This window comes from Drosophila montana, unplaced genomic scaffold, assembly GCF_035044405.1.
Source record: "Drosophila montana isolate Dmon_TW-CO22-7 unplaced genomic scaffold, ASM3504440v1 contig_3729_1, whole genome shotgun sequence".
Classification (NCBI taxonomy): domain Eukaryota; kingdom Metazoa; phylum Arthropoda; class Insecta; order Diptera; family Drosophilidae; genus Drosophila; species Drosophila montana.
This window is the reverse complement of record NW_026998615.1, coordinates 76,422-87,350: the sequence shown is the minus strand read 5'-3', so window position 1 is coordinate 87,350 and position 10,929 is coordinate 76,422. Positions and strand designations below refer to the sequence as shown.

Here is a 10,929-nt window from a genome sequence, read left to right as displayed (position 1 = left end):
CAGTCTCCAACACACCCCTCCCTCCCCCCATCCCAAAAGCCAAAGTCAAAAGACAAACGTCGACAAATGACCCAGCAATGAGCTGGGTGAATAAATGCGAATGCGAATACGGGAATAAGAATGGAAATGAATGTATTCGGTAACAATTCATTAAGCAAATAGAAATGTGCGCTAAACGCATTAAGAGATTAGCACACATACACAACAACAACAACAACAACTGGGAAAGGGGACAGCAAGCGGGACCAGCAATTCTCATCGATAAACTGTCGAACTGGGCAACTTAATGACCCTCATTTCATGTAAATACCGCGCTGGGGGTATTTTGAGTCAGGGGTTGAGATTTTGGCCAGCATTTAATTGCTAACCAGAGAGCTCAGATGTGTGTGCCATGTGTGATGTGGTTAACTTGGCTCGGCATTTAAGCCATGTGTGTGAATAGGTAAAATCATTTGCATGGGTTTATTAAGTGCACATTGTTTCAACAACAATGTAAGCAAAACTCACACACAATCTGCAACCGGAAATTGACAGTTGAAACAACACTTAAGTGCAATTTTCAGGGGCAGGTTGCGGAAAAGGCTTAGGAAAACGGGTTGCCTTGTCGCCAATCAGGATGTCGTACCTCTTCAAAGCATCGAAACATATATTTAACTAGATTTAATTTTTAAATTATTTGCTTAAAATTCATAGTGGTAAATATAAAAAATAATGTCTCGCCCTTAGGATATACCTTTTTTGATTTTGATGGGAACCTCAATTCGTCAGATTATACCAGTATCATATCTTAAGGAGTTCTCTTTAATCGAAATTTGGGTTAATGTGCTTAATCAGTTCACGGTTTTGTTCATATTTATATTCAAAAATAATAATATTTTACATTCGAACGGTGTGGATAAAACTGGCCTTGATGTGAATAAATTCACCACAACTCATCTAAATCTATTGGAATATATGCGTTCTTTTTATACCCTGAACCCATTAAAAATGGGTAAACAGGGTATATTGTATTTGTACAAATGTATGAAACAGGCAGAAGGAAGCATCTCCGACCCCATAAAGTATATATATTCTTGATCAGCATCAAGAGCCGAGTCGATCTAGCCATATCCGTCTGTCTGTCCGTCCGTCCGTCCGTCAGTCCGTCTGTCCGTATGTATGAACGCAAGGATCTCAGAACCTATAAGAGTTAGAGACTTGAAATTTTAGCTGTAGATCCTCCTAATGCCCGCGCAGATCGGTTTTGTTTCCGATATTCGATAACCTGCCCCGTTTCTAAGTTATCGATAAAAATCTATATCGAAATCCTGTTTTTTTGAGCAATTTCGGCAAATAATATGAGCTATAGTCACCAAACTTGACGTGTAGCTTCTAGAGTAGTATATATATATGAAGTATTTTTCATTTTATACCTATCGCCTGTCGGAAGAAGAGGGTTCGGGGTATCCCCTAGTCGGGAGCTCCCGACTAGAACCTCTTACTTGTTTATTTTGGTATGTCAAAAACAATCTTGAAATCTTTCAAAAACAATCTTTCGTATTGTAGAATAGAAAGAGCTTGATTGATTTGATAAATAAATTAAATACTTTCCTTAGGCTTTCATTGACTGCCCTTTGTATTTCATATCTAATCCTCGATCTCGTCTATAATTTAAAAGTTAATTGTGGTAAATGTGTTTGTCTGTTACGAATAAGTTGAGAGAATACCCCACAATATAAATTGTTATGTTTTTTATTTTTAATTTACTCAGCATAAATTTGCTACACATTTTCTATTTCCACTAGCTTTTAGTTTTAGTTGATATTTTAAATAAGGTTCCACCTTTTTTTATTAAATATATTCTCTTACGTCTGTTTCAATTCTTATTTCCATTTCTCACAACCATCAGCTCGCTGGTCTGTTGTTTTCTTCTTACAGGAATATTCCGATGGTGTTTTCCTCCACCTTGCATAGCTTTCACGCTGACCCACAAAAGAAACATTTCGATACGAATGTCACGTACCGCAGCTGAGCTAAGTAAAATTTATGCTATCCTTTTCCATCAAAATCGTGTCTCGTTGTTCTGTGCCACACATCACAGCCGTGTTTTGTCTGTCCGCTTTTGTTCGGAGCTTGTGATAAACGTTTATGATTATTTTTATGGAGTTTCGACTTGGCTGCCAATTTGGCTGCTGATATCTCGGAACTTGATTTACTTTAAATAGCACAGACCTACCTCCCCCTCTCCACCCTCTCTATCTCTCGACAAATGCAATTTATGTGTGTGTGGTTGGAGCAAAAAAAGAGAAGAAGGAAAAACTTTACACGTGACTGCAGCGACCAGGACCTGGTCAGTCAACATAAAAGTCAGGGCCATGCGTTGCCCTTATGTGTGAACAAATATTTTTTAGAGGGCGTCACCCACTTTATGCGGGTCCTTTTGCCAACGGCCAACGGCTACGTGTCATTTGGCCTATCTGCCACAGCAAATCTTTGTCGTCGTCCCCCCCCCCATTCACGCAGCCAGACCAGGATAACAATTTCCATAATCGCTGGTTAAACAAGGCCGCACACAGACACACACGCGCGCTTGGTCAAGCTGACCATCACACATGGGGGCAGGGGCAGGGGGGGGGGGGGGTCGATGAAGGGGGAAATCTCTGGGTGTCACAACCCGTTTATGATGCGCACACATTCCATTTTATGTGCCTGCAAAAACATTGCATGAATTATGCTTTACATATTTTTATTCACTTAACACATTTCCCCCTTGCCCGGCTTTGACCATAGGAGGGGTGGGGGGGGCTTAATCAAATTATGGCTTATCTCGACTTAGCGGAGGTCAAAACGCAAATAGCCATAAACATGTAGATTATAAACGACGAACACCCGAAATGCCACCCAACTGCCAAAGGTTGTCTTTGGTCCTTCTGACCTTGTTTCCGGCTATTTTTATTGGTCGCCTTTAATGGAACTTGGGTCCAGAGCTTTCCAAAATGTAATTAATGCAACAGTTTTATGTGTTTGCATTGCGCAGATCAAACAAATTTACAGATTTTGGTTATTGATGATTAAGTTTTGCAAAATAGGAAGATAGTTAGCGTGTCTCTTCTAAGGTTTCCCAGCTAAACATATTTGAGCAAAACCGTCGATCGTAAACAATTTTGACTTTCCTAAAAATGGTATATCCTTAACATTCTTTGTCTAATGCGACTTCATGGTGGAACTAATTTTCTTTTCCTTTAGGAACCCCTGTCCACAGGTTCTCATGAATTCAGGAGAGACCCACAAGTTTCCACTGAAAAATTCTAAAAAAGCATTTATTTAATTTAATAAAAGGGTGTACATATTTAAAACAAATTAATTATAACAATTCTATGACACATAGTACACATACAAATAGTGGGGAATTATTATTTAATTTTGAGGAATGGAACATTATTTATTTTTTTATTTAGCTAGAAATCTTAAGCCTCAACTCAAAGGAATAGCATGTAAGAATGTTAAGTGTCTGCCAAACGACCAACCTGAATAAAGCCGAATTTTGTGTGGCTGAAATCAAACTGGTAGCAAATCCATGAAATAAAATCTATTAATATCGACAACGGCTGAGGAGTCCATGAGACAAACCATATCTGGAGCAGGACGTAGCTTCATTTCATGCTCAATTCAAATGTTGTTCAATCTCATTCAAACAATTTGTATTGTAGTTTTATTACCACAATAAAACGGATTAAGCGGCCCGGGATACAAAAGGGATGCAATGAACCCTGCTAGGAAAGAGGGCGTGTCGAGAAGGCGTCGCCCTCGTGCCATGCTGTAACATGGTGTGCGTGTGTGTGTGTGTGTGCAAGTGTGTGTAGCGCCTTTTAAATTGACTGAATTTCCGCACGAATTAAATTTTCTGTCGAGCCGAAAAAAAAAAGAAGAATATTTCACGCATCAACTGGCAGACAAGACGCTGGGCGATGGGCGTGCCGGCCATATTATAGAGTCCTTGAAGCCTATTGCCGGCGTTTTTCACACTTTGCCGTCTGTCGTTGTCGTTGTTGTTGTTGTTGTTGCACAATCAACGACACGTGGCAAGTGCCATATAATTTATATCAACTTTATATTTTTTATGATTTTTTTGTATTTCATTTTTTTTTTCGACTTTGCGAGTGTTAAATTTGATATGCTTCAAGCTTTAAAAATGTATGAAATATTTTCTGGTCTTAAATTGTTTTTTCATTTGTTCGTTTTACAGTTCTATCAAATTCATTTGGCTTAAGTCTCTTCTTTCCCATTATGAAAAGAAATTAATTTATATTTCTTTTAAACTTCTTTTTATAAGCTGCTTTGGCCAAAACATTTTCAAAGTAATCATTTTTTTGGATCAATTTGTTAGATTTTACGGTGCGCCTGCTTCTTTCACTGGTTCCCCTTTGTCTGATCCCTATCTAAATCTATTACAATTCATATTCATATTCCGCACACACACACATCGCCCAATCCCCCACACACTGCTCTGTAGCATGACATAGTCAGAAAGTGAAATCAAGTGTTAAAGAGTTTTGAGAAAGAAGTCTGCAAATATTTTCCCTTAACAATGTCGCAATTCTTTTGCAAGCGTTTTCTTGTCCCATTTTAAATGGATAAAAATAGGGTATAATGGATTTGAGCATGTGTATGTTACTCATATTCCATACGCAGATAAATGTAACTTCTTTCGCTATTTTGCCTGGATATTTTGAAGAATTTATACATAATATAGCACCATAAATTCAAAACTTATTTAAGAACCAACATTCAAAAGTATTGGCCGCTGCCTAGAAGAGAATATAAGTTTACGTTACGCAGTTCGGGTACAGGGTATATCCCAGTCGGGCACTCTTAACTGGAGCACTCTTGTTATTTTTTGTAGCCCTTTTACGAGCATTTCCGTTTGCTGCTTAGCCTAATATCGAAATAAACATACTTTATCCGTTATTGCCGTCGAATTTATGGTTTCTTAAATGCTGCCCCCGCCAACCCCCCCTTCAGGCGAAATATGAGACGCACATGTTACGCATTATGCAAGCCAAATTGGATGGATTTTGAAAAGGGTCGCAACTATGTATGTGCCCAGTTCCTTGGATGTGGCCAACAATCTTCTATTAGTTAAAAAAAAACTTCGACAGCTGCCCAAGTTTATTAGAAGATGACAGTGAGACGATAAGAAAGTTTTGACAGTTTAAACTGGAATTAATGCAGGCATGTGTTGTTGAAAGAAAACTTAATTTTCTTTGTTTTTATTTTTTTTTATAATTTTGGTTCATTTATTGAGGCTTCAAACGTAGTGCCTCGAAAATGCATTCACAATCGCAATTAAAACCAAGTACAAGGTCACCGTTTTTGCACAGACAAGGAAAAATTGCCACAAATGACTGCGACGCCGCCGCTAACAAAATTGCAAATTTTGCACATGGGAAACAAATATGTACATGTATGTATGTATTTGTGTGTGTGCGGCCTTTCCACGGAATGCAATTGAAATCCGTGGCAAGATAATGCAGCGGCGGGCAGAGGAGACCAGCAGACACCACCTACCCCAATATAGCAAAGACAAAAAACAAAACAAAAAAAAAACCAGCTGAAAACAAAGTTTCCCAGCACTGCTTTTGCGCAGGTCCAAGACTGGAAATGAATTACAAGTGTTGCGAAGTAGGGCCACACGACTCCCTCTACAACAACAATAAAAGCAAAGCACCACGCAGTAATGGCGGCTACAGCTGTGGCTGTGCAGGTTTGTGAGATATGAAATAGAAATTAACGCAAAACGAGCGCGAAAAAATGGCAAATGTATACGGGAGCTAGCACATTATTCATGATCTACAAAAACAGCAACGCCCTCGCGTCGCTCTCGCTCGCACTCACTCACTGAGTTTTGGGGCGCGTGGAAGCTAACTTACAGTTATGTTTTATGGAAAGCATAAATGCAAATATACTTACCACATTCCAGAATATGTGCAGAGTTACAATACATATGTATATGTATGTGTATATATGTATGTACAATTCCATATGTGCATTTATGTTTGTCCATACATATGCTAAGGACTTCCATTACATTTTAAATGCATGCTCACACGACACCTCCAAATTGTTTGCGCCATTGTTATGATTCGTCGTTACTTTTGTTTTTTAAATGTATTTTTGTTGTTGTTGTTACTTTTGTATCATTTTCTTTGTTTATTTACAGTGAATAGTCGTACGCGAATTTAATTTAAATCCACGCACATATTTTTTTAAAGCTTCTGCTTTCTTCACACTACTTCCAACGCAACTTCTTGCCATCTGCGTTGCCAACCGATCTATCGATCGCATAATAATTGACACCGCTCTCTATAACACCTGCCCAATACAAAGCAATGAAAAATAGCCACAAAATAAAGAAATCATTAGAAAATCGTGTAGCACATTAGTCCAACTGTCGGCACCCACCCACAATTTGCACATAATGTTGAACACGCAAGTCAATTGATGCAATTTGTTCGACAAGCTGCCGGCAATTGGGTCGCCTCCGACTGGTGCTTACCCCATGTTTCTTATTCCTTGGGTCCCCAGTGACAATTGACATGAGAGTTGAAAATGCCGTAACAGGTTCACGGTCTGCCGCACGTGTGGTTTGGGTATCGATCTCGGCGGGTGTTGATGCTGTATGGGTGTGTGCTCATCAACAGTTTGCAGTTGCTTTGCTGCTGATTTAAGGGTTGGCCGACGCTGCCCTTAAATGAATTGCGGCGATTTATTGCGGTAATACTCATTTAGTTGCCTGAAAACAGTGGTTGTCGAATGTGTGTGCGTGTGTGTGTGGCCGTGCTCAAGACGAGTGCAAACAATGCGCACAATAAAAATAAATCTCCAACTGGTTAGGGCAGGGCATGGGGAGTGGCTTTAGCTTACAAGTGTGTTTAGTTATACCCGTGGGAAGTCGTCTGTGGCGACGACTGTTTTAATGGCTGTCAATGCGTCGCGTTGCCAATTACTTTGAGTTTGATGCGCCATTGATTGCCAACGGTTTTTGGTATTCATGTCACTTGCAGCCCTGGCAGGTCTCTAGTCTGCCTATTACAATAATCACTATAATTGGGCTTTACTTTGACAAAGACGAAAAAAAAAAATTACGTGATATGCATTTTAGCCAAAGCCCGAGCTATGCTAGCTGGCAATTAATAAGCCAATTTCTTGGCACCACTCTTATCAGTGGACCACGTAAATCAGCATTATGTTGAAAACGAAAATGAAAATGAGCTCAAAATTCAATTACAGCTAGAGGGGGGGCAGGACGCATTAAATCGCCTTCGTCTTTCAAGGCGCCACCATAAATCAACCACCACCGCAAATGAAGACCTCGCATAATTTTGCCAAGCCAGGTATGCTTCTTATTACATTTTAAGCAGCTTTAGAAGCAAACCAAACTAGCAACAGCTCATAACTCATTGCTTTGCTTGGCTGCACGACGTTTTGTCGCATATTTTAATTTGTTTTCTAATTTATGAGAAGCTTTGCCGTTTGCGTTGCCAACCTAACCGAATAGTGTTGCACCATGTTAATTGTTTGATAATGTTTACGTCCTGCGAACATAATAGCATAATTAATCGATATTAAATGAACACAGCAGCAACAACAGCAGAACAATAAACGCCGGAAAACCTACAAAAGGTTAAATTAAACGAAGTAATTGTTACCGACACAGACAACAGACGAAACTCCCCCCTGCACAACTCGAGATCCCGAGTTTCTGACTGGAGGGGTGGGCACACTGGCACAATGCACAACAAACAGTTGCCCAGACACGCACAAGGCATAGCCCGATGGGTTTTTTGGGAGAGGGTGATGGAGAGGGAGTGGGAGCGGGGGTAGCTCGTTGAGAGTTTTTGATTTTTAAACGGAGTTGAATGGTTGATAGGGTGGGAGTATGGCAGGGGCGGACTGGTAAAGCGCAGAAAGTCACACTGCAGGTGGCGGCACTGAACCAAGGGTTGGTGCGCAAAGTGATTTAAATGCATTCTTAATGGGATGAAATTATGTGCTCGGTCTGATTTGCGGTTTGACGTAGTAGCTCCAGACCAGCTCAAGGGCAGCACCAGCCCCCCAACATTCTCTAGATACATATACAGATATAAATATGCATAAGCTTGCGCTTTTGATGTGCGCCCTGTCTAGCTAAAGCGAACCTGGAATATCCTTCGCGCAGAATGTTAATCTTAAGCTAACTTATGTTACTCCTTAACTACAATTTCTTTAATTAAAAACCTTGCCTATAAAATTCTAATTAAAGTTTGGAATTTGACAAGTACAGCGCGACCCACGAAATCCGCTTAAAATCATAACAAAATAACAATTTGTAGCGAATCCCGTTTACGGGTCACATTAAGAGTCCTTATCTATGCTAAGCAGCGGTCACACATTTTCTTTGACCCCGCTAGCGTAAGCTTTTGCTCGAGTGGGGTAGAAAAGCTTTAGACAGAAAAGGCACACGATTTTTATATTATTGTATTATATTTTATGTGTCAATTTTATTTTACTTTATTTGTATAATTGTTATGCTTCATTTTGAAGCGCCATATTTTGAGCTGGCGGCAAATATAAGAATATATATTCATACTTAATATATTATTTACATATAATATTTAATAATATTTCTGCAAATAACATTTGAATAGCGCCAATTAATTTTTAATTTAATTTTTTAAGCGAAAAAAATACAAATTTCCAAGGCTAAGGGTAAATATAAAAAAAATGATAATATGCTCTAACAATCTAACATTAAAATTGTATATAATATTGCTTTAGGGATTTTACATAATTATATTTCAAAAGATTATAATAAAAACCGACCAATACACTATTTAATAGAACAGAAAATAATAAGTTAAACACTCAAAATTTTACAATAGAAACGAATTTGAAAATATACGACAATGCTAAATGTAAGTTCTAATTCCTGTGACCGACTGAATATACTAATATTTACAAGCCCTATACCAGTTCTTTATATACAACGTTAAACAAAAATTGTTTATTTTTAATTTGCCTACCTTTTGACTAAACTTGTCCTGATGATCAATTCAAAACTGAACGTAATTTGCAACGGCATGTGTCCCTTCACTCTTTTACTATTCAGCTCAAAAAGTTATTAAACTTTTCAGCAACGTTAACGCGAAGCTGCTAAGTGACGCCTAAAGCTTGTGCAGCGGGTTTGGCAGATTCTGTGGCGGCAGATGACCATTCGGAGTTATAATATTTAAATGTACTCTACAAACAGTTGGTCCAGTAAACTCATAACGATGCAAGCAAGTGGAGCGCGCACGCAGCTCGTCAGCAGTGCCCGGAAAGGAAATGGGTTCAGTGGCCAAGTGCGGCTCGGCGACATAGAGTTCATCGCCTGCATAAATATTATAAAAGTTAGAATCTGATCTATTATTAAAAAACCGAGCACAGTTTACCTGGCAGAGCAAACACCATGCCATCGCTGCAATTGTAACCAACCGGTAAAAACAAAGTAGTGCCCAATTGGCTACGCTGCGCTGCAAATTGCAGCAGTTTCTGGTAATTCGGGATAGCTATCAGACGCGAGAGCTCATAGATTTGTGGTGGCATAAGCCAGAGTTCCCCGTGCTGGTACATACACAAAAAATCGACTGGAGTGCGCCACTGTAAAAAGATTATAGATTTAAAATATATACATGGGTGAGTTACACTTAAGTTAGTTACCAAGCACTCCTTGACCTCAGTAGGCTCTGCGAGCAGGATAGGCTGGTTGTCCAAAAATACCATGAAGAAAACCGTTTCATGGCTACAAAAAAACAAAACAAATAGTTTGAAGCTAATTAAACCAAAACCAAAAACTTTCATTAATCAGTTTTTCGACAATTTTTTCGTCAGGAAAAGTTTAAAGACAATCGCATGGCAAAGTAAGAAGTTTCAATTAACCAATTCCGCCAATTTTCCACCAGGAAAAACAGTTTTATGTATGAAATAAAACCTTTTCAACCCCACCCAACTAACCCTTTTTTGACAATCGCTGGACTCGCCCAGGCGGACCACTCGTGTAGGGCCCACAAATCCGGCACCACTTGCAGTTCACGGCACAGCTCTAAAAATTCACTGGGCTTATTATGCACACGTCGCTGCCAGGTCTCACGATCGAAGTGCTGCTGCTCCCGCTGAAACTGCGCTGTCAGAGCCACTGCATCCAGTTGATTCAGTTGCGTACGGCTGCGGCAGAGCAGAATGCCCACCTCCTCGAAACACTCACGCAACGCCGTCAAGCGTAGCGTAATTTCCCTAATAAACCACAAAGATTAGATTTGATCGGTGTTGGTATTGCACCTTGTACTGACCGTGCCCAAATTTTGGAGCGTTTAAAAAAGCGATCGTAGCAACCGTTGCCTTGGGGTGCCAATATTCCTGGCCTATGATCACTGATGAGTATCAGGCTACGCAGCGCCTCTTGGGACACGCCAAACTGCTCAAAATACTCCAGCCAGGCGACGCTCTCATCCCCCTCCACGTCCAGTAGGCCGCCAGGAAAAACAGTTTGATTGTCCGCTATGGCCGTGGCCTCGCTGCGCTTCAGCATTAATAGCTATGGAGAATAAAAATAAACATTATTTAGTGCACCTGTTGATTCTAGTTGCTAATGTTTTTGTCACTCACATTGTAATCCTCGCTAGCTGCTGCTGCTGGCGCCACCAAAATTAGGCTCGCCGAGGTACGCCATCTAGTGCTCGCATTTTTTGCACTCGGCTGCTTTACTTTATTTTCCATTTAATACTTTTTTTGTTTTGTTTTTATTGCCAATAGGTCTAATCAATTAGATGCGCTTTGGACAGTCGATAACATCGATAACATCGCGATTAACTTGAAATCGATTACTAAGTGATAAGCGCAACCACGAGTTTGGTGCGGGGGTACAGCTACACC

At 39.9% G+C, this 10,929-nt stretch overlaps 1 protein-coding gene across 1 annotated transcript; it reads right to left on the bottom strand.

The window, feature by feature from the left end:
- Positions 1 to 8,865: 8,865 nt before the first annotated feature.
- Positions 8,866 to 10,800, bottom strand: LOC135435827 (acyl-coenzyme A diphosphatase NUDT19). Its single transcript, XM_064693050.1, has 6 exons — positions 10,663 to 10,800; positions 10,347 to 10,591; positions 10,012 to 10,290; positions 9,718 to 9,799; positions 9,450 to 9,657; positions 8,866 to 9,388 (listed from the first exon to the last, which is right to left on the bottom strand). Exons 1-6 carry the CDS (start codon positions 10,771 to 10,773, stop codon positions 9,183 to 9,185), a joined length of 1,131 nt encoding a protein of 376 aa, XP_064549120.1. The 5' UTR covers positions 10,774 to 10,800; the 3' UTR covers positions 8,866 to 9,182.
- Positions 10,801 to 10,929: the final 129 nt, after the last annotated feature.

What these genes read in the sequence shown, in the direction of transcription:
- LOC135435827 (XM_064693050.1), bottom strand. Translation starts at nt 10,773, where the DNA reads ATGGAAAATAAAGTAAAGCAGCCGAGTGCAAAAAATGCGAGCACTAGA. An exon ending in CTGAGGTCAAGGAGTGCTTG is followed by an intron (nt 9,658 to 9,717) that starts GTAACTAACTTA and finishes ATCTTTTTACAG; the next exon opens with TGGCGCACTCCAGTCGATTT. An exon ending in CATGGTGTTTGCTCTGCCAG is followed by an intron (nt 9,389 to 9,449) that starts GTAAACTGTGCT and finishes ATATTTATGCAG; the next exon opens with GCGATGAACTCTATGTCGCC.